This window comes from Tachysurus fulvidraco, chromosome 5, assembly GCF_022655615.1.
Source record: "Tachysurus fulvidraco isolate hzauxx_2018 chromosome 5, HZAU_PFXX_2.0, whole genome shotgun sequence".
In the NCBI taxonomy this organism is placed as follows: Eukaryota; Metazoa; Chordata; class Actinopteri; order Siluriformes; family Bagridae; genus Tachysurus; species Tachysurus fulvidraco.
This window is the reverse complement of record NC_062522.1, coordinates 15,991,107-16,016,295: the sequence shown is the minus strand read 5'-3', so window position 1 is coordinate 16,016,295 and position 25,189 is coordinate 15,991,107. Positions and strand designations below refer to the sequence as shown.

Sequence of the window (25,189 nt, the reverse complement as noted above, 5' to 3'; positions counted from 1 at the left end):
ATTAGATATCCGGTGGTAGAAGAAGTATTTTTCACTGATAACTCCAACTGACTATATCCGACTGATATATTCCAACTCAGCCCATCCTTAAAAATATTCTTGTTTGCCGTAACCCGACTGACCCTGCCAATTTAGGACCACAAAAAAATTATTATTTTTTTTTTTTGCTTTAAGTCCGACCGACTTGCCGGTTGTAAATTTGCGTTAAGACCGACTCTTCAAACAACTAATACAAAAGCAATAAAATAATATTAATTATATTTTAGTAAGTATTGTAAATATATATTGCCTAGGCCTACATACAAACGAAGGCTACGTTCTTTCTTTTAAATAAAAACTCGTGATGTCATCTATGTTTACACTATATGCGTTCGCTTCGTCTCATACTCTCATTCAATGTCAGAGTCAACGGTTCGTGCTTGGTAATGATGGCTGCGGCTGCAGTAAACAAAATGTTTGCAGTCACTGTTCAAAGTCATACAGGTTCGAGCACCATAATACAGCTAAAAAATTCATTAAAACAGCTCCACACCGCTTTAACTTGGCAAGAAGTTCTGGAAAACCTGTGCCCAGCATCAAAATGAGGCTTGCAATGATGCGCCCGAAGGCACGGGTTGAAGACTCAGTCAGTGATGTCACGATATGCTAATTTGTTTAAAGTCATACCTACGTAATCACCATCACCAAAATTGTATATATTTTTTTTTTACATTGAAACTATATATGAAATATTTTTAAGGATGGCCTCATGTATTCACAACTTATATATTCCGGTATTAAACGTGCAGTGTGAAAGTCAGATTTCAGTATTCACTGACTCACTAATTCTAATACACTCGAATAATAAACCAGTGATAATACTGCTGAGCTGTACACTGTGTAGTGGATGAGCGGAGTTGTCGAGGACTTTGTAGTGTTCAAGGTGTTAAACATGTCCTCTTCATCACCCATATTCCTGCACCAGTGTACAACTGCAAAGCACAGCACAGCCATTAAGTGTGAACTGGCATGGAGCTACAACAGTTTCCAGCAGGTCTGAGTGAACAGGTCTGTCTTGTCCTCCCAGTTCCTGATATCATTAATCTGCTCTCCAAGAAGGATGATGGTATGATTACGTCGACTCCACCCGTACATCATGAATGGAAAACGGAGGTGGTGATGTGTTATTGCATCTGAAGTCCACCCCCAGCTATTTTGTCTCACTGCAACAGAGCCGGAGTTGCTTCTCATTACTCTGTCAGAGTCGGGTACGTTTCTTCCTTCCTTCCTTTACCTGTCATTACAGAATTGTCAAAGTATTTCTGAAGGCAGCATAACCATCAGTCTGATGTGGACAGAAAACAAGACAAGTGACAGAACAATTCTCTGCAGCATGCTACGGTGTCTGCGGCGCAGCTGGAAAGGCCGACTAACTGCAGTGTCATGGTGTGATAAACCATTATCTGAGCTTCTCTTCCAACAAAGTGGCCTGGACTCGATTACAGACACGAGAGGAATTCACAGAATATCATTCTCGCCCTATTCCATGTGAAAGTAGTCCATGCCCATTTTAACCAGACTGTAGGTACAGTAGTAGGTAGTCTACGAATGTCTTAATGCAGTGTAAGCCAAGGCTAAGCCAAATATCTATCTATATCACAGACTTTCCCAAAACATTTAAGCAAACTCCCAAGAGTATTATATTGTTTTAACACGTAAACACTGTAAGGGTTTTCTGTCTGTTTATTTTATTTTCTGATTAGAGCTCTAACCCTGTGTAGGTTTAGGCCCCAGATCATCACAAAAGGTTTTCTTATATGTTAGACAACTGTAGTGTTAGCAATATGTTAAACAGATGACGTTAAAAACAGGGCGCTTTTAAAAAGACTCCCGTTTTCCTTTTAAGCCTCCTTAACTCTCTTCTCACCTGTGAGGTCATGGTGAACAGAGTGGTTTTGGATTTACTTCTGTCCATGTCCATGTCCATGTCCATTCAAAACAGCCATCATTCACTTGTATACTGTAACTTACGAGAATCTGAAAGTTGAGATAGTCTACAAAGATTGTAAAATCAGCGAACCTACAAAACAGCATATTTCCAAAGCTTAGCACTATCTCACTACAACACACATTACCAGTGACTGGGGAAAAATATCCTAATAGTTTCATCAATAATTCATGAGGATTAGTCTTCTCTCACTGCCCCAAGTGCAGGAAGGAGGAGGAGAGAATGTAGCACAATGTGAGCTAACAGCCAAGCCAAAGCTAAGCCTCTAACACACTGCTTCGCTTAGTTTCTCTAATTTATACAAGTCATTGATTAATTTATTCAACAAAAATGTCTCTGGAAAATTTTCTTAATCTTTAAACTGATACTTTTACCTTGACTAAAAAAGACTAAGTGTCTATTTTAGTGTTTTCGTCAGAAAATAAACGACATTATGCGGCTGATAGAAATATGTAGCGTATCAGACCAAACTGTACGAATGAAGATGTCGATTTCTTTACTTTAATGCAAATATGTTGAGGAAAATCGAGAAACATGGGACGGAGCGGCTGAAAATACGCATAGGTTACAAGAAATCTAAAAAATATAGCACATATGCTGTGAATAATCTATACAAACTGATATATGCAGTTTTACTAGCAGTGCTAATGAGCTTCATAAGGCTGATAATAAACAGATTAAAAACATGTTGGTATGGAGCAATTATTAGGGTAAAATTTCTTTCAAACATGGTCGGTCATTTTTCCACCATCTGAAAGTCTTCCGAATCCGAAAAATTTGTGTTTTTTCAGGTCTCACTTTTTCTTATTAACTTCAAGAGTGAAACAGGAATTAGATTGAATCCTGGACATTCTGCAACATTAATTATAACATTATACCATTAAACTATAAATTAAACTCTGACTATAAATAGTTATATAAACTAGAGAAGTTCTAAGTTATACACTATAAAAGTTTTATAGTTATAAACTATAAAAAAGCAGCAGCTGAGCAAACTGTCATGGCTGTTCTAACATATGTGATAACAGGAATTAGCTTGTATCGTGGCCATTTTACAACATTAAACTATCAATTAATCTTTTTAATTTTAACGATAAACGGTTAAAGGATTACAGCATGTGGCTGGTGAATATGTTTTAAAACTGTAATCACTGGCAAAAAGCTGCAGTTTAAGAGAAAATAAAGACAAATACAGCTGCAAGCACTATTTATCACTAATATAGCTGCAAGCACTTTTATCACTATTCCAGCCTTTGCCCGAGCCTAGCGTCGCCCAACTCTGACGTGCGTGCCAAATTTCAAGAGTTTTCGAGCATGTTAAGGGACCCCAATTGGCCAATGTGTGCAAAAATAAACAAGCAAACAAACAAACAAACAAACAAACAAACAAACAAATAAATAAACCCAAGCAAAAACAATAGGGCTTCGCACCATCGGTGCTCGGGCCCTAATAAATAAATAAATAAATAAATAAATAAATAAACGAACGAACGAACGAACGAACGAACGAACGAACGAACGAACGAATGAATGAATAAATATTAAACCCAAGCAAAAACAATAGGGCTTCGCACCATCGTTGCTCGGGCCCAAAAGATTGTGTAAAAAAAAGAGGGTTTTTATGACTGGATTGTATGGCGGCATCTAATCAGATAATTCATTCAAAACGTTTTAATCTAATCTCCTTTGGAAGATGGTGAAGTGCTGGGTGATGCCTCAGGATGTAAAATGTCACAGTTTGTTTTAGAGTCTCAAGAAATATCTAGATTTTTATTTCTTATCCAATCATATGTCAGGCATCATACGTTTTTTTCTTCTTAGCATGGTGAAATAATTTTCTGCTCCTGGTTTCATTCTGTCATCTTTTCTGTCAAACTGATTCTCATCATGGTACAAACTAAATGTCTTCTTGTCGTGCCATCAGAATTTAAATATATCTCTTCTCAGTAAGTGTATTTATCAGCAGCTTCTTTAGCAAAATGAATAGCGCGGTCGGAGCAGTGGGAATAACCTCCAGCAGAGCAGATATATCTGTGATGTTTTTCAGTGATGGAGGTCATACTGAAAGTCTTACATTAGTACTGTATAGTCTAGGCGAGTTGCTTCCTCGTCCAGATGACTGTGTGATTCACACCAGTAATATCATGAGACTGACTGACACTGTGGGACAGAGGTGTGAACTGCTGTTGTGAGTATGTGGTAGAGAGGTGAGTGCTGCAGACGATCACACTGATGTTACATCACATATACAGTAGATTTCTCTCTTTGATCCTCTTACAAACCATTTGTCCACACTGATAAGAATTTATACATTACTACACATACAACAAGAATGCAAGCCAGCTAAACACTTATGGCTTAGATTATATATCGCAACAGCTTTTCAATTCTGGCCTCCATTTTTCGTTTTCAAAATCAGAAAGTCAATGATTTCATTGAATTTGCGATTTAAGGGGATAAAAAAATGTCATGATCTTCTGTAAAATTGATAGCAATTTTACTGGATTTCGAACAGATAATGTCGCAGCAGCAGCTACACTACTGACTCCGGGCCATAACTTTAATAGTTTGTACATTTTGCAAATAAAATGGTTTGGATGAATAAATTATGAAAAAATACAAACTGAGAGTGGGAGTATTCAGTTATAAAGCAGTAGTTTCACTTATGTAACATTTACTGTATTAATAAATATATTGCCTCACTGTCACCTAAATAAATAAATAAATAAATAAATAAATAAATAAATAAATAGATTAATTCATTTATTCATTCATTAACTAGCATTCTCAACAGCAACATTTATAGATTTTGTGTATATCTCTATAAAGCTACTTCGTGAAAATATCCACTGTTAAAATTGCTATACAAATAAAATGTAATAATAACAATAATAATAATAATAATAATAATAATAATAATAATAATAATAATAATAATAATACAATATTCACTGTGATTATGAAGGAAGTAAAACCATCTAATCTAACTGTAAGACTTTATAAACAATCTACAATTCCACATTCTTATGTGGCACAAAAGATTAACCAGACTTTATCAAAAAGACTACAAGAAAACACAAGAAAAGGAAGACAAGCTCGTAGCCTACATCGTGTCTGAGAGCCACAGCAGTCTTGCACTCAAACCACAAAGCGACCAGCCCACTTCAGTCTCGCACTCTTTTCTTCTCCATCTGCAAATGCTGCTCTCCCAGCTGAGCAAGCATGATTGTCTCAAATCACTCAGCCTACATGAAAAAAAGTGGCATGACATCCTTTTATTCCTTTATTTAGATCTCTCTTCCTGTGAATAGTATGTAATTCGGTGCTGCAGTAACGGTGAGACGACACGCCTTCCTCATCTACACGCTCCAACGTTCATTGTTTCAGTCACTGTGTTTCAAATTAGTGCCCGTAAGAGTCTCTGCTGACGCTGACATTCTGTAGGCTTGAGTGGAAGTCTAAAGTCTGATCAGCACGGCTGAAAAGTAACCACTGCTTTAGATTAGCAATAGAAGAATGCTTTCTTTTGTTTCCCTACCAATCCTTTTTCAGTGAAAGGCTTCAAAGTGTTTACGTTACATTACAGTTCAGATTTCAATGACATTCAATTCTCAACAATTCATCAACCAAACAGACGAGAAATGGCAGAAACTATTGTTTCGTCTATGACCTTTAGTTCTCTCTGAAATCTAAGCACTTCATGGGAGCGGATTAAACCTGCAGTGATACTCGTTCGAGAGTTCACAAGAGTTGTTGTGAACGTTATAAAAGACGGAACAATGCCGTGCGGTCGTTGGTTCTCTCTGTTGAAACACTAGTCTACACTATTATGAGTCCTAAAGCTTAAATCACTCTTCCTGTTGTGTCACTTGGCTTGCTATGACATTCCTGTTGAACTGATTTCAAATTAGCAGCTGGAAAGGTCTTGGGGGGAACCCGTACAGCACTCTGCATTTGGCTTACGTACCTCTGAAAACCGTTGTGTTTTCCCAGATGCACGCATTACGATAATTCAAAACAGAACCGTATTGGAAGGACATTAAACATAGTCTGCACATGTCTGGATTAAAGCCATTGTTTATATGCGGGCTTTAAAGCGCCGGCTAAATCCGTAAACATCATTATTTGGTATCAAAACCGCTACAGTCGAGGATTATTAACAAGCACGGATAAACAGCTCAGAAGCCCATGGGACGAGACAGCATGGACCCACACCTCCCACACCACCCACACTACCACCAGTTTCTCAGGGTTACATAGATATTTAGACAAAAACAACACATTTCCACCAGCACACTTTTATCGCAGTAAGATACGAGCACCAGGGTTCTCTGTAATGCAGTGTATTTGTTTCAGGGTGCATGAAGAACACCGCTAAACGGTGGCTACAAAATAATTTGATCTAAATTCAGGAAATGAGAAGTTAGAAAAGTGATAACCTTAACACAGTCAGACTGGATGGCTAACCCATGCACACTGAACTGGAAGAATCATAAATTATTATTCACTTCCTGTGAAATAAACAGTAAAAGACACTCAGACTGCAATACAGGATGTATGTTTTTTACCAGCAACCCAAATGATCACCAGCTAATCTAAAGTTTAGATCTTTCTTTTGTACTTGTATTTGGCCGCAATCTTCCGAATGTTTAAGGCTGCAGTCTGATTGGTTCTCTGTACGTTTTGCCATGCACACTTTCATGCACTTTTGAACACCAAAGGCAATGAACAGTCAATAGACTGTAAAATCACATCTTTAAAAAGTCAGCAGAGTTTGGTTTAAAGTAAATCCTGTGAAGAAACAATATAATCTCAAATAGCACAACAAACAAGGGGGCTAATGTTCATCAAGCCCAAATTTCCAATATGCTAAATCTAGAAATGCTGGATGTCTGGCTTAAGAGAGTAGACATAAAAAAAAACATCTATATGTGTAGTGCCATCGTATCACCTCATGATATACCAAAGTATTTCCAGTAAAGTCTGTCCACTTCACAAACATCTTGGCAATGCTCTTTTCAGTCGTAAAAGACCAGACTCTTATGTATGAGAATGATTTTAGACCCAAATACCAGAAGCAGCTCAACAAGACAATATCAAACAGAATTTTTGGCATCATGTGTCGTCATTACATTATTTACTGTCCAGTGTCACCCAAATGAGAATGGGTTCCTTTCTGAGCCCGGTTCCTTCTCAAGATTTCTTCCTCATATCATCCCATGGAGTTTTTCCTTACCAGCACTGCCTCAGTCTTGCTCGTTAGGGATTAATGTTAGTTTAAAACCGAATTAATATTTATCCCTATCTCATTTGTATTCTATGTTTGTATATCACTCTAAAGTTGCTTAACACTCACGAGAGTGTCTTCTCTAAAAAGAAGAATATGTGCTTGCAGTTTCACTAATTCAATAATTGCCTGCAAAAATGCACAGAAATCTCTGCAAGATTCATTCCAAAAAAAAAAAAAAAAAAAAAAAGCTGCAGCAAAGTCAATCATTTTTGGACACAATAATCCTAAACAATCTCCTAGAGGGACTGAACACTGATTTGAACTTGCTGCTAAAATCAGACTAAAATGTTGTGAGTGATATGTGGTCTTTATTTTTGTCAGGTTTCTGTGTTTCTTTAATGCAAATAGAGTATCAGAGTTGTTTTAACAATAGCTCTTTATAAATACAGTATACACACACACACACACACACACACACACACACACACACACACACACACACACACACACACACAACACAGTGAAATTCTTTTCTTCTCATATCCCGGTTTGTTAGGAAGTTGGGGTCAGACCACATGGTCAGTTATGCTACACCGCCCTTGGAGCAAAGGTCTTTGCTCAAGGTCCCAACTTTGCAGTGCTGTTGCATGAACACCTGACATTCTGAACTTAAACTGCCCAAGAAGTGCATACTGTTAACACTTCTCATTGGTTAAAACCCAACTGGTTAAAGGGAACAGGGGGAAGTGGTAGCTTAGTGTTTCAGATGTTGAATTACTGGTCAGAAGGTTCTGAGTCAATATCCTGTGATCATCAGTCTGCCACTGCTGTACTCTTTGAGCAAAGCCTTTAACCATTAAACCCGTTTAAAATTAAGTTACTATATATCCCTAACAATTTTCCCGAATGAACAAGCCGGTGTCAAGGACAAACTCCCTGAGATGACCTGAAGAAGAAACCTTGAGAGGAAGCGGGCTCAGAAGGGAACCCATCCTCATTTGGGTAATAATGGGACAGTAAATAATGTAAATATAAATAATGTCCTTTCTACAAGAGTTTGTATTTGAGTGGAATTAAGCAACCGAGAGTTCCTGGAAACTAATAGGTCAGGACAATTTCCAAGTTCACCATAGACCCAACACTTATTCCTTGCCGACAATGTCCTCAAATGTCCGCTGTTGAAGACCAGACCATAAAGCTGACCGATGCAACAGTAGCTCAAAGACGGCGTAACATGTTAAAGGATCCAAACATGAGACAATAAGTGCATTCATGGAGTTCAGGATTCCAGGATTCTTGTATTTTTCATCGTTGTTGCTGCTAAATAACTACCTTATAGCCCAAAAAAACCTTAGTCAGACATCTGTGATACTGCAGTGCAATTAAATCATGACTAGGACCAGAGCTTTTTAATGTTTACATGTAAAAATCTATTTAAATTGTAAACCCTTGCATTACACCGCATGAGAAAAGGACGCGTTTCAACTCTGTACAAAGGCAATAACATTTCAATATGCTGAAAACATATCGCCAGTCCCCGTGCAACTCTTCTGTCATCACATTTTCCATCACAATTTGGTCTGGCTCCAAATTCGCTTTCTGACGGTCTTCAGGAAAGGAAGAAAAGCAAACGAGACAAACCAGACCTCCCATTGCCCTGAAGCAAATAGCACAATTTTAATGAGGTCCTTCCAGGTCCATCTCTTTTACCCTTTTTCCTTTATAAACTAAAGGCCAGTTTAAGATCCTCTATATATTTCCACTATCACACAAACATGCTATAGTTGCTTTATATGTACACAATGGACTAACATTCGTTTTAAAAACCAACCAAGCACGTGAACCTAAAACACAGAGCGTGCATACTCTTAGGAGCTGAGAGGTACTGAGGCGACAGTGCGATGCAGTCGTGGCTCTGGTTGGTAAAGGGATGGCCGGCACCGAGGCACAGTGCCAAGAGCACAGATGACCTGCTCTTCCCTGCCGCAGAGAACTGAGGAGAACAATGGGGGATAAATAACAGACAAATCTAATAGAACTCAGTCGCTCAAAGAGGCGACATCGCCACGTGATCTACACCATAGGGCCACAGACATGAGTAGTTTATTTCGGATTAAGACACTGCAATGTGCCTTTATCCCTGGTGTAGGCTTAGAAGAAAAAGATCCTACACTCTAATATACGGTAATCCTGCCAGTAAATACGATTACATAGGTTACTTCAAAATGTCTAGTAAAGCCATATTTGATGAAATACGTTACATGCAATAAAAATCGCTTTGCTGCATGCATGCAGAACGAGTGCAAGTCCCCTACCATTAGCAAAGAAAATTGCTACTAGTAAAATAAATAAATAAATAAATAAATAAATAAACGATAGAAGAGCCGTCTGGGAGCCTCCCTGCCTGTTCTAACACTGACTGCGGGAGGCCGGCAGTGCTCCTGGCCAAATCCTGACCCATTACATAATACAGTCTTTTCACTGCCTCTGAATATGACAAGGCTGAAATGGAGAATGCAGACAAGCAGGAAGCAGCTCTCTCCAAGCTTGCTCTTCCCTCACTGTGCAGCATAAGAGCAAAGGCTAAAGACAGTCCAATTCTAAAGGCCTGGCTCCTTTTCCACGCAGAGCCTCTCTATTTAAATGCAAATAAGGTTGTGTAGCAGTTGAACAGCTTGGACAGAGGTGAGCCATGTCCCCCCTCTACACCATTCCTCTAGGGGCCCACTTTCTGGCACTCATCTCCAGAGTCCATGATCCATCAACTCATCAGGATCCCACCCTTTCTCAGGATCCCTCCCTGGTGCTATCTCTAGAATGTTTAGCAGAAGTAACAAAAAGTTAGGATTTTCTACGTGGACATTTCATCTCACTATGTTTACACATAATTTGCATTTATTACATGGCAGATGATTTAATCCAAATTGACATGAATGAAGTCAAATCCAATCAAAGGATGTAGCTTATAATAGCAGACAGTCACCCAGTTGTATAAAGAACAGAAATGTACATAGAAATTCACATATTCCAGATTATTTACAGCTGACCATTTCATTTCATTTCTGAAATGCACTTGAGGGTTAAGGGCCTTGCTCAGGGGCCCAGCACTAGGCTACCACATCCCCTATTTACACCTTTACACAGACAAACTGAAATCTGATATCTATGTGTGTTAATATTCAAAACAGAATCAGTTCTGAATCATTATTTCAGAACATTAGCTTCTGATATTGTTCTGTATTTTCAGTTGTTTGGTGAATAAATATCAAGAATAATGATTTTTAATGATGTTCTTAAGCATCAATTTTAGGAGCATGTGAGTCACTTTTTAGGAAGTGTTTTCATTTGTCAAAAGTGGCTAGACCACCCGAAGTGCTTTGAGCAATCAGATTTACATTTCAGAGCAAGAGCTTAAGTTGATTTTCTTGGCAGCCTGTTCAGATTATTAAAATTACTTATGTGTTGTTCACGCTTACAATTTTGCCAGATTTTGCAGGAATAGACGTGTCTGAGATGAGAAATTCAACAGAATCCAGCACTTTGCAAGACAATGGCAGAAAGTGTGAGGTGTAGGCAGGGGTGTAAAATAACAACAACTGTTGAGATTTGAAGCAACTGAACTGTACAAGCAATGAAAAATAATTACATTATTGTTTATTTTGTGCACTGGACATGAACGCTTTAGAGCAGAGCCGTCCGATCTTTACCCGGGAAAACACCGGCGTGGACGCGGGGCTTCAGTCCAACCAAGCAGATGCTACACCTAGTCTACTAAAAGTGAAGATTAACTGATTAAACAGGTGAAACCAGATGCTGCCTGAGTAGTAGTAGTCTTGGGAAAACATTGGTTTAATCATACGAATGAATATTTAAATAAAGAAAAGTCCTAAATGGCAGATTTTAATGTAAAATCCAGTTTAAAGAGTGAATCTGACAATGAATATTGTTAAACAATTCTTTTTTTTTTTTTTTGGTAAGACATATGGATCATATTTACATGATGGTAATTTCTATACTATAGAAGACATCCACTTATCTATGGCTGCGCTATCTGCAGTGAGTGTGTTTGTGAATAATATGAGAAAGCATCAATCTGTCAAGGAGTAATGACTGAAGCACATGGTTTACAAAAATGTCCCTGCAAATGCATCAGCAACACATAATGAAAGCTGTTCAGCAAATTGGGTAACATTCTGTCAATCTCCTGTACACCTTTAGCCTAAAATAGAGGAAATGCTTTTCTTCTTGTCAAAAAAAATTTTGGCTGAAGAAACCCATTTTAATGCATATTATGGCAGTAAAATGTCTTGTTTGATGGTGTGAATCCTGGGGGCCATTTTAGTCAGCTTTGATTCTGGTGGAAAAAAAATAAAAGGCTTAGATGAATTATTAGATAGACAGTCAGTTCCCAATGCTGATGTGATTGATGCAGAAAAAAGGTTAAGTGTGTGAATCTTAGCAACTCTGATAAGGGCCAAACAGTGATGGAGTAATGACTAGGTCTGAGCATCTCCAAAACAGCAGGTCTTGTTGGGTGTTCCCAGCATGCAGTGGAGTTAGTACCTACCAAAAGCGTTCTGAGGAAAGACAACGAAAACAAAATCATGGGTGATCTAGACTCAGTGATGCATGCTAGCAGTCTGGACTGATCCCTCAGAAGAGCTAGTGTAGCACAAATTTCTGAAAAGCTGGCTATGACAGAAAGATATCAGAACATCACAGCTTGTTGTGTATGTGGTTGTGTAGCAGCAGAGCGGTCAGAGTACCCATGCTGACTCATGTCCACCACCTACAATATCTGCAATATTATACCTACAATCAGAACTGGACCATGGAGCAATGGAAGAAGGTGGCCTGGTCTGATAAATCAAGTTTTCTTTTACATGTGGATGGAAGAGATGGCACCAGGATCTACTATGGTAAGAAGGCAAGCTGGCAGAGGCGGTTTAATACTCTGGGAAATGTTCTGCTGGAAATCTTTGGGTCCTGGCATTCATGTGGATGTTATTTTGTTATGTATTACCTACCAGCAGTATTCACTAATGGCAGTGGCCTCTTACAGAGGATAATTCTCCCTGCCGCAATGCAAAAATTGCTTGAATTTGCCTACATATTCGGACCTCAATCCGATCAAGCATCTGTTGGATGTGCTGGACAATCCATGAAGGCTCCACCTCACACCTTACAGGATTTGAAGGAGCTGCTGCCAACACCTTAAAACCAGATACCACAGCACACTTTCAGAGGAACTGGGCACCATTTGCATGCACTGATGCTAACGGCATAATTTATGTTCATATGCCCAACAACACATGCAAGTTGATTGACAAGCAGAGGATAAATGGAACTATCAGAGATATTACATCCAAAATCATCATCTTTTTAGAGCAGGACATGTTGACTGTGGTGATTAGGCAATGATTTAACTTGATTTTAAATTTTACATGGTCTACATTTACAGTACCCTTATCCAGAGTGACTTACATTTTTATTTCAATTTATACAACTGAAAATTGAGGGTTAAAGGCCTTGCTCAGGGGCACAGCAGTGTCAGCTTTGTGGACCTGGGATTCAAACCCATAACCTTCCAATCAGTAGTCGAACACCTTAACCACTGAGCTACCACATCGAAGAGTCTAACTTTGCTGCTCACTGTTTTTTATTAAGTGTGGTGTGCCTTAACACACTGGATTCTGTGTTTTGTTTAATGGGATATATCGGAAACCAAAAGAGAAATTCACTTACTGTATGTCTTACTGACTTTCACAAACCAAAAGTTTTCATATGGTATACAGCTATGCTTAAAGTGTTTCACAGTTTAGCAACACACTTCACACCCCTGACACACTAGACACATTAAGCAAAGTGTTTTCTGACTGTAAAAAGGTTATAGTGGCACAAGGGGCTTATACAATATTAGTTAGGTGGTTTAACTCTTAAGGCTGATCTCATCAATCTGTATATCACATTAGCTATATTAACCAGCCGTACTCCCAAGTTTGCAAATAATTGAAAAAATATTGGCTCCATTGTTGGTGAATCCTAACAATTCCATAGCCTTCCAATGCCAAGAGCTTAGCAACACATAACTGGCACAAGAATGACTTTTCTACCTGTTGTTTGAAAGACTAGTGGATTGCAAGAATCTTCTGGGCTAACATTCCCTATGGCAGGCAGTGCTCTCCTCCAAGTGTGTTCAGCTGCCCTGTGACAGAGCAGTTAGTAAATCTGCTGTGTCTCTTGGGGAAGAACAAGCTAGCAACAATAACTGAAATGACAATCCACAAATGTTTTGTTCAAAAAGACATATACTTGACTTAAAAATTTACAGTCAACACTTGAATTGTAATTCTTAAAACATGATGGAAGTTATTTATGTAAACCAATAATGACATTTAAATCATTTAATCTTTCTTAATTTAAAGTTAAAACCTTTTTAAAACTTAAAAAAGTCAATGTTGCGCAAGCCACAAAATATAAACACATTTAAATTACTTGCAATTTTCTCTCAGCGGTTCAGCAAAGATAATACTTCTATACACTGATTAAACTTAATTCAGCTGTCTCAATGCAGAATTAAAATTCTGAAACAGACCAATGGCTATTTGTACAATAAGGTGTGTGGTTTTCTTTAGAAACCAGTACATCTGGACGTACAGGAATTGTAGCTGCTGATCTACTACTGGCTGTAGACAAAGCAATGACACAGCATTTTCCAATATTCAAATTGGTTTTGCAGCTAAACTTGCCCAAATATATAGTTCAAAATCAATGGTACCGTGAGAACACCAATACTTAAATAGCATTGTTTTGTGCTAAATATATTCAACAGTTCCAGTCCTAATCGTTTTTTTGCATTACAGAGTTGAATGTCCCTGTGAATAGCAGTGCTGGGAATGCTTCATCATTTAGACGGGCGTGAGGCGAAGAGCTCTACTGCTGACTCTTGCACATGCAAACCCAGCAAATTCGCAATCACTCTGTATGATAAGTCGTTTAAAGATAAGTCATTCATTATCAGTCGGAGTCCTGAAACAGCCACAGTTTGCAACCAGGCAAACCTTCATGCATACTTGCCAAGGACAGTCCCTGATTTTCATCACCATCATCCCTCAAAAAGAAATTTTCTGTATTTCTCACATTCTAGCAAAAATTTGATATAGAGAGCCTCTGGATCTATCCAGATTTAGAAAAGCTCTCCAATTATGGTTGACGAGCACGCTGTGAACAAAACAGCTGAGGCTGAATCTGCATTGGATTACTATTAGCACACTGCTCCCTTATCTTCCCCCTGTCTCATGTGGAACATTTCTTAATTAAACAGGAACTGGGCACCATTTGCGCGCACTGATGCTAACTGTATAATTTAATGTTCATATGTCCAACAACGCATGCAAGTTAATTGACAAGCAGAGGATAAATGGAACTATCAGAGCTATTACATCCAAAATCGTCATCATCAACACAGAGACTGAGATGAAATGTTAACTGTGGTGATTAGGCAATGATTTAACATGACTTTATATGTTGCATAGTGATGCGGTCTAACATTGCTACTCACTGGATTTGTGCCTCACAGTGATTTGTTTAGTGGGATCTATCGGACACAAAAAGACAAATTCACTTACTGGTGTAACTACCAAATGCCAACCAATCTGGCCTTTAGTAGGTAGATTAACTAGCTTGTACAAACGACAGCTGATCTGAGGTATGTGATACACTGAAGAAGATGAAGTAAAATAAAGTGCAGAGGTCATATAACTATGACCATAACCTTGTAGTTAAACCTTTCATACGTTTCTGTACCGTTTATCCTACACAGTGCTATGTGGAACCCAGAGTCTACCACAAGGGACCATGGGCACAAGGCAGGTGATGCCCTGGACAGGATCCCAAGCCATCACAAGGAACAATCACACATTCAGCACAATTTAGAGATGGCAATCAGCCTACATGCCTTTGAACTAGCGAGGAAACCAGGTGACCCGAAGGATACCTTGGTATTGGACTCAAACCCCTACAACCCCCTAGGTGTGTGGCAAACCTGCAAACCACTAAACCACCAAGCCCCTGTAGTAAAACATATAAACAGTCTAAATTATTAGCTAAATAATTATAAATATGTTCATTTTCTGTTCAACCCTAACCCTAACCCTAACCCTAACCCTAACCCTCTGTTCAGCGTTCAAGCACTTAAGCTCAATACCAGTTTTAACATTCTGCTAGCTACAATTTTGTAGCCTCAACAGTTTTTTAGACAACCAAAACAGAGTTGGTGCAGCACACTGGATGGCCAGCAATAATACATTTACAGAAACACAGTGTAGCCTTGTGTACACAGCAGGTTTAGAAAAAAAGTGATGCAATCTATAGTATGCATTTCATCCCCTCCACCCCCACTGTCTGTACTCGTCTTCAACTTTCACTTCATTCCAACCAACGCTGACATTAATCACAAATATTTCTAAAAACCCCAGAGTTAAAAAGCACAGCCTGTACCTGGCCTCATCTTGTGGGTAAAAGTGTTGCTAGCTTTTTTTTGTTACACCAGTTAAAGACAAACCTCGTTTGGCTGGTACTGCTGCTTCGAGAAATTTAAACCAGCTCTGAAGTCTCTCCAAACAGTGAATACCGCAATGGCTCCCCAGGAGTATTGTACTGGATTTGTAGAGCATGTGTGTTGAAATTCTGTGTTAATAATAAGCTGTTCATATTAAGCATGGGATAAGCATTACATATTAGAAAGATATTCAGGTAAATAAAGATGTCTGTTGGATCCAACACACTTTCTTAAAGAAGGTGAACTGAAAACTGATACAGGGCACATTTCTGGAGCTTCACTTAGGGCTTTAAATGATCATTTAGTACTGTTTTGAACTATTTAGTACACCAAATTAATGCGAGAGTAGTGTAATCATTCATAATATGACAACTGTCTAACCTAATATTGTATTTTTGGTGTATCTGCAATCAAACTGGAAAGCTGTGTCACTAAACTTTAGAGAACGCATTGCATCATTTTCAAGTGAATTCCCTTAATAAACTTTTCATTTCAAAAACATGAATTAAATAAAGATGTGTTTGTTGTCCAAGCATCCATCACACATGCTTAAAGAAGATGACGAGAGCCTGGCAGAAGGAAGATTTTGGAAACAACAAGTAGAGGAATGCTGGGAAATTCACACGGCTATTTACAAAATAAAGGATCTGCTAGGCAAATCCGTCTTCCTCATCGTGTATGAAATATCCCTAAAGATGAGGTATCATTTTCACAAATACAGACTGCTTTAAGCTCTGGTTCTGCCTCCGTGGCTAACTCTAAACAATCGTGCTATGCTGATTTAGAAGTCAGTGGCCCATGACAGACCGGCTCTGTTGAACAGAAGACGTCAAAGACACTGCTTCATTTAACCACATAAAGGATATTGGCATCTGGGGGCTCAACTGAGACAAAAAGACTTCTTTTCTGACCTGCAGTTGACTGTAGCCTATGCTGCCTATCACATAATTAAGTAATCCTGTCTATGTTTATGCTTTGGCATTATGATACAGAACACTCAGAACACTTCTCTCATGTTCAACAGTGAGACTTCCCTAAATTATAACCCATAAATGAATGTATTGTCATATTCACTGTATCTTGCTGTCAACACTCTTTATTGTATATTTTATGTACCAACAGAAATATGTGTAATGTCAAATTCAGCAGTGCAATTCAGAATGTGGATTAGGTCTGTCTGTGTTTCATATCTTGACATACATGCTGTCTACACAAGTCCCAAAGGGAATACAAGCCATTTATCAAATGCTACTCAAGCTAAAATCCAATTGGAAAGCTCTATAATCCTTAGAACATGGCTAGAGCCAGTGTGTGTAATGCAGTGTGTCTGTAAGCGCAGTCAGGTCTGTGTTTAGTTCATTCACAAAACTGAATAGCTGAATTGAGAATTGCCTCAACTAACAGGCACATTTTCAGTACCGTATTACAGGACTGTTTAAAACGTTAATTAAGACACGAACTAAAACACAATATCACGTGTAGAACAATACAGAGCAAATGAAGATGTGGGTTTCCATACCATCCATCACACTCGCTTAAAGAAACTGATGAGATGAGAGGAATGAGATCTGCTGCAACCATTAGACACGTTTTCAGTACTGCGTTAAAGAATGGTTTTAAAGATTATTTAATACCAAGTATTTAAAGACAAAATTAAAGGTGACCAATATAAAAATGACAGTATGACAACTGTACAGCCTAATATTGCACTTTGATTCAAGACATTTTTAACTGAGCTGTTAAGCAGACTGCGTTTAGCGTTTATCATACCAGAGTGTTGAATTCTCAAGTCTGACTGGTCAGAAGGTGCTGATTAATTTTCCATAATAGCATGGTTCTTACTGGCCATAATTTAAAGCCTAACGATATACGCGTATGTGCTGGAATTTAAGAATGAAAAATGTGTACCCATTGCTCATTTTCTGCATCAAGATCTTTATTTAACATTTAAGGAAGGAGTCTTGCAGTCAGAGCTTTGTCACAGTCAGTGAGTTTTCCGCCACAGGAAAGTCTTCATGACAGAAAGCTTCCTGGTAACATGACACGGCAAGGATGAGGTGAGGGAATGACAACTTTGTGATGCAGATGTTTACACAACATTAAATTATAAACAGTAAAAATAAAGCATGATGTCAGTAACTAATACATTAATAATAGTTATTATTGAAAAAGGAAAATGACCCCCTGCTTGGTACTAAACTATATCACACAATCCAATCGTTTCATTTTCTAATATTTAACAACTTAGAGGATTTTTTGAAAAATCAAATGTACATATAATATAATGTAATGTAATAGTCATGTAATATAATGTAGAATACACATTCATTATACCGTAGAGCCACAGGCTAGTACAACTGGTGGAAGCTAAAGCGCTGAGGAAAATTCAGGACTAGTATAAACTCGGTAATACTGTGAGTAAACGGAGTGAGGCTGCAACTTTCATGGCTGAAAAGGATTTGCAGATAACCAGGTATAAAATGAAGATAGCTGTATTATAAGCTATTTTTTTTTTAGCTATTTAGCCAAAGGGCTGATTGTTTTCTAAATAAGAGCAGTGATTCAGCTTTGGAAATAAATCCTACCACTCTGTACGGCAGCATGATCGTGTGTGTACTGTAATTCACAACAGGGAATATTTACAGTAGGAGGTATTTCTATTTTTTATATGTGCTGTGTTGTTTTTTTCTGACAGAAAAAGAAAACCACAACAAAGGTGTTATGGTCATCACTGTCACAACCTAGAGCCAATTGTGTTAGATACATACACACTAAAAAAGGTAAAAGCTTTGGTATACAGTCATTACACCCTGCGTCTCAGGAAAATAAAAGCTTTTAGGTTTATTTCCTACCATTGTACTGCGGTGTAGATTTCAGTGCTGAATGTTACTCTATAAACAAAAGGAGAAAGTGACCCTGTGTACAGTCGCTGTTACACCCATTTGTGTGTAAGGAGAGTGAAATACTCCTTTCTACCCAGCAACAAAGCCTTCACTCCGGCTGCTTCTGAAGCGATTCAACGGCACCAAACCCCTCAAAATGGACAATTAACCATATGCTTATCTTCGTGTTCATGGCTGTAAACCTTCAGCCCTTGTAGCAGTTCTGCTTCCCTCAATTTTCCTCTAAAATCCCTGAATTGCACTGCACAAAATCACAGATTTGTGTGATTCGAATGCAGTGTAACTTAGAAATAAAATAAGGAGAAAAAAGTGCAGTGTGTGGGAGGATTTGCAAGCAGAGATGAGGCGTTACCCAGTTCAGGTTCAATGCAGAGAGCACCACATCAAGGCTAAAGGAGATTAGCCTAGTCACCACTGATGTAGAGAAGCATTCATGATCATGATCAGGGGGTTTGTGCAGCCAGGATTTAGTCCATTACAATATAACACATCTCAGACCGAATGTGGCTTCTGCATGAAACTTCAAGGCGACTGACACGTACCTTTAACTTGCGTTTCATATTCCCCAATGATCTCCTTGTCCTTCTTGTATTTTGCTTGGGATGACATTTTTCCTGAGGTTTTTCACGTAGGATCCAGTGAGATGTGGAGATGTTGCACCAGACGCTTTCTGCCCCTGGTCACAGCTTGCAGTGTTTTTACTTATACTTTTGATTTCAAGACTTTACTGTCTTCTGTTACACTGAGCCTTTCTCTCTGTCCCTCTCTCTCTCTCTGTGTCTCTCTCGCTGTGTCTCTTGTCTCTCTGTGTCTCTCTCTGTGTCTCTTGTCTCTCTGTGTCTCTTGTATCTCTCTGTGAGTGTCTCTCTCTCTCTCTCTCTCTCTCTCTCTCTCTCTCTCTCTCTCTCTGTGTGTGTGTCTCTTGTCTCTCTGTCTCTCTCTCTGTTTTGACCAAAACCACAGTGCAGATTTAAGCTCACCCTTCTGCACACCTGCGCTTTCTCATTCCTTTAGCTATAGCCAAAGAGCTAAAACCAGGCGCTGAGAGGATGAAGCTCTTGCTGCTGCACGCGCACACACACACACACGCGCGCGCAAACACACACACAGGCATGCACGCACGCGCGCGCGCACACATGCACACAGGGGCTCCTCCTCGCTCAGGATGCCATCCAAAATAGCAAAACAAAACGCAAATTCCACTACTTATGAAAAGAAAAGGTTAATACACAGACGGCAGTGCTTTCCATGTCCACCCATGCTGCAGAAAGAATCACGGTATCCGAAGAGTAGAGGGCACGAGCGCACAATCCAGCTCCGCGCTCTCCAACCTCACAAGAATGGGCTCGTGCAGAGCGCCAATAGAAACCACGCCCATTGTACAGAGCCCGCCCTCCCTTCGCTCAGCCAGCCAATCAGCTATGAGCTGACACCTCTGAACCGTTCTGTTTTGGCAAGAAAATAAATGGATGCTTTTCAGCAGTATGTTTGTTTTTGCCTGTTTCTTTACATTGTGGCATTAACACAGAAGTTTCCTTACATGCGACTCAATGAACTTACTGGGGATGTGGTAGCCTAGTAGTTAACGTGTCTGATTACTGAGCAGAAGGTCATGGGTTGAATCCCAGATCTACCACCAAGGTGTCACTGCTGGGCCCCTGAGTAAGGCCCTTAACCCTCTATTGGTCAGGTGTATAGAATAAAGGGTGTCTGCTAAATGCTGGAAATGTGCTGGCACCTTCAATGGTATGGTGTAAAATCTCAACACTTTCGCCTTGTTGTTAGTAGTAGGAGGAGGACGATGATGATTTGTTTATTCTTGTACAAAAGTGTGTAAAAATAAGAAATAAAAAAATCCAATAATATTCAAATTCAAATTGTAACATATTTATTATTTTAAATGATATATTATTGATTATTATATATTATATATTATTGATTATTTTATATATTTTTTTATAATATATATATATATATATATATATATATATATATATATATATATATATATATATATATATATATATATATTATAATAGGATAATGATACTTTATTCCAAAGACTCCAAAAATAGAATAGGGAAAGATTCATTCATTCATTTTCTACTGCTTATCCGAACTTCCGGGTCACGGGGAGCCTGTGCCTATCTCAGGAGTCATCAGGCATCAAGGCAGGATACACCCTGGACACCGGGAGTGCCAACCCATCGCAGGGCACACACACAATCTTATTCACTCACGCAATCACACACTACGGACAATTGTCCAAAGATGCCAATCAACCTACCATGCATGTCTTTGGACCAGGGGAGGAAACCTGAGTACCCGGAGGAAACCCCCGAGGCACGGGGAGAACATGCAAACTCCACACACACAAGGTGGAGGCGGGAATCGAAACCCCCACCCTGGAGGTGTGAGGCGAACGTGCTAACCACTAAGCCACCGTGCCACCATAGGGAAAGATGACTGCATAAAATAAACATTACACATATTGTCCTCTAAAAATGACTGGGGAAATTATATATCTTTCTAAAAGTTTCTATTTAAATGGAATTCTTTTTTTTTTATTTGTGTTGGACTGTTCAAGGTATAATGTTTTATATTTTTAAAGTTTTAAATTCCTACTTGTTTTCATTATTCATTTTATTACACAAAAAAGATTTTGGATAAAAAAATACAGTATTACAAAAATGGATAATAATGTATTTAATGCATATAGAAGTTTTATAATTGTTGTATAGTTGACAACATAGTTTCCTCGTTGATCTGCTTTTTTTCCAGCATACCTTCTGGCTGCTTTGAGAGAATTTGTGATGAACTTGTTCCATTACACAAGCAAGCCTGCAGATGGACATTAAACATCAGTTGCAGTAAACAGAGCTCAGAAACAATGTTTCCACACTGACAGCTATTGTCAGAAAAGACTTAAAGTTCTCCAAGAGGAACAGATCTGTCACCACAACAGTAGCGATAACAGGAGCAGAAAAATGGTGAAAAGCTCTTAGTGAAATGGACCATGAGACAACTGCCCTACAACTGCCCCTATAAGACAAATGGAAGAGTCAGGAAACATATTGTATAATAAGGTAATGTTTGCAATGAGATGAGTGACTTCGCACATACTTTTATCTATGTATCAGCTTAGCTACTGACTCAACGCAGATGAAGCATTGTTAATGAAAGAGATTCCACCCAAACTACAAATAATGACTAATCCTGTGAGTCGTATCAAAAACGATTAAAGAACATCCCTTCTTAACGAACCAACATGTAGAAATACGTTTTCACAATGCCATTTTAGCACATTTTTTCCTATTCTACCTGCACATTTTCTTTTCAGACTTAGTTTCAGGCATAACTTGTTCAATGGCTTTGCATTTGTAGTATTTGTTAAGTTCGTCCTGATATTTAAAACCAGAGAGCATAAAAATTCTCATGCTAGTGATCAAACAAAAAGATTTATAGCTTGAATTTTCCTCCATCTTCTGAACAGCTTGTCAAATGCATGATTGTAAGAAGCCTGGAGTCCATCACAATCACAGACATACCCACTTAAACACTATGAACAATTCAGAGATGGCCATCAGCCTACCATGCATGTCTCTGGGCTGAGGGAGGAAGCCAGAGTGCTGGAAAGAAACCCTAGAAGCCGAGACAGAAAGTAAAATCTTCATACATGCAGAGCGGTGGCAGGAATTGAACCTCCATCCCCAAAGGTGTAGGGCAAACATGCTAACCACATAACCACACAGCCCCAACTTCATTACATTTTATCTCTGTTAAAAATGAGGTATTATTGTCCACATATTATCTTCTGTGCAAAATATTATACCATTCAGCACCATAGAAAAGCCATTGAATTCCTGTAAAAATCTGAGATTTAGCTGGATCATTGTTATTGCATAATCAGAGATCACACACACACCACCCACCCACGCACCCCCGTGCTGTCCACTGGAGTTACGCTTTACTCACCTCCTGAATAATGCGGACATCTTTGTACTGCAGTGTCAAAAAAAAAAAGATTTCTCCTACAAGAGCTGACCTGCCGATTACTTGAATGAAAATGACAGACCAGATGAATGCATAGCTCAGGAATTATGCATCAGGGAGCAGCCCTTTCATCTTCTGCTTGAAGATGTGCCCTGAAGGCTTCCTACTATAAATCCAGTGCAATGATTTATACTTTTTGAAGTAGGATTTATTGTAAAATTATTATTCAGTTAGTCTGAGGTCTGCTGATTATGCTTGTGAGTCATGACCCAGAACTTCAATCAGCAAGAGTTTATATGGATTGTGCTGCAACTTTTATAATTGTACAATTATAAACCTAGCACAAGCATGCACTGGATCTTCTCTTTTTTCCAATGGCAAATGGTTTGCCAGTTCCTCTTTCCTTCACTCTTCTACTCATTGCTAGGCATCTCAGAGGAAAAGAGTCTGGGAAACTATGACTTCAGTGTTTTCAAGGGACAAAGGCCCATTGTGAATGTCCTTTCAGTCAATTCTTTTAGTCTGAAAAGAGGGAGCAGGAGAGAGAGAGAGAGAGAGAGAGAGAGAGAGAGAGAGAGAGAGAGAGAGAGAGAGAGAGAGAGAGAGAGAGAGAGAGAGAGCACTGAGTTTGACCATCACAGGACTAAAGCACTGGGGGACACCATGTGAGCCAGAGATATGAGACCATCTGGAGTCCTGCCAGAATGATAGAGTACAGCTGTAAATAAATGTGATTTAGATATAATGAGAAGCTGGACGACGATCATGTTGCAGAATGAGAGATGTCAGAATAATTCAGTGAAGTTTGCACTGGCAAAATCTTTGGTAAAGAAAAGTTTACTCTTTAGAGAGTTTCAAGCACTTTAACTTCCTTCAAAAGAAAAGTGTCACATTATGATTTCTGATTTCAGTCACAGCAAATACATAAAACTAGATGTGAAAAGACTCTTCAATATATTCTGTATTGCATACTCACTTTTCATTTACTGTCAGAATGTTATTTATTTATCAACCAGAATTAGTGAATAAACTGTATTCTTTATATATCTATATAAAAAATGTTTATAAGGTCTTCCTATGTGCATTGTACTATATTGGATAAAAAAAATGCATCACACACACCACAAGGCAGTAGTTTGCCTGACAATCAATATTATAATATTGTGATGTTTTATATGTAATGTGTGAATTGATATCTGATTAATATCTGATTTCTGCCTGATCTGATCTGATTGATATAAGTATTTAAATCTGGACTAGATTAAAAGCTAAAAACTAAAGTAAACAGCTGAATATAATACAAGAAAGAGCATGAACATCTGGTGAACTCATTACTGCACCTCTCCTGACCACATGGAGCTGATAAAGCTGAGCTCTGTGGCTTTTATTTTGTCACGTGTGTCTTTTTGTAATGCTTATTTTTTTAAGCGGTGCTCGATCTTAGAGCCCTCACAGCTCATTGTGGGTGATTCTTTTAATCATTGTTTCTGGTCATTTCTCATTAAGACCACTAAAAACAAATCTGTTCTGTTATAGGGCTACTTATAACCAGATATTATAACCAAATGATCTGAAAAATCTGAAATCTATCCTAACAGGGAAGCGTGATGAAAAAGTGTTTAGTAAGGCAATAACTTAAAAGCAATAAGAAAAAGGTTAGGTAATAATGTAGAACATAAGAGCTTGATTGATTTTATGTGATCTTATTTCTTCTCTTGAACTCCAGCTGTAATGACAAATTTTCAATACTTCATCCGGATGCGTTTTAAATGAAACATAAAGTAATCCATTGTCTTCACTAGGCAAGGTGAGGTGAAGCAAAAGTTATCTTTTTTTCATTGCTATTCTTAACCACCTTAAAATGCCATTCATTGTAGTATCTGCTAAATTAAAAAAATTAGTTTCTAATAAACTTGCTGGACTGAACAATGAGAACCAAAAAGACAGGATACCTGAATACCAAAAAAAAAAAAAAAAAATACAAGAAGAAAGCAAATGGGCTTTTGTGACAATTCTGTACTTTTATACTGTTAAATAAAAATAACTGACAACTAAATGACTAAATCAATCAATCAATCAATCAATCTATAAATAAATAAATAGATAGATAGATAGATAGATAGATAGATAGATAGATAGATAGATAGATAGATAGATAGATAGATAGATAGATAGATAAATAAATAAAGCATGAGGTTAATATTTTGCCAAGCATCCACAGCTGAAGAACACATTTTACGTTGGGTTTACTGTCTCTGTGGTTTTATCTGGAGAACTTTCTGCTTGTAGAAAATAGACAGGTTCTTCACTTTTTATTTATTGCACACTTTCATAATTACACTGACTATGTTGTGGAAATCACAGCAATTATTTACAGTGTTTGCATGGCTGTGACAGTCAAACCCGGAAAAATTGACCGAATAAAATGTCAGAAAACAGACAGACCTGATGAACAGGATGTTACACCTGAGATACATCCTTAAAAAAGAAGTAGTTTTTCCTATATACTGTTAGCT

The 25,189-nt window shown here is 38.3% G+C and overlaps 1 protein-coding gene across 3 annotated transcripts in view; it reads right to left on the bottom strand.

Moving 5' to 3' along the window:
• srgap3 (SLIT-ROBO Rho GTPase activating protein 3) overlaps positions 1-20,023 on the bottom strand; it is a 108,289-nt gene extending 88,266 nt beyond the window's left edge. For all 3 annotated transcript variants that reach the window (XR_007140572.1, XM_027146632.2, XM_027146633.2), the window contains exon 1: positions 19,223-20,023. Coding sequence is in view for 2 of the 3 variants with exons in the window: in XM_027146632.2 (XP_027002433.1) it covers positions 19,223-19,289 (67 nt within the window). In the remaining variant the exon portion in view is untranslated. The remainder of the gene's footprint in view (positions 1-19,222) is intronic.
• Positions 20,024-25,189: the final 5,166 nt, after the last annotated feature.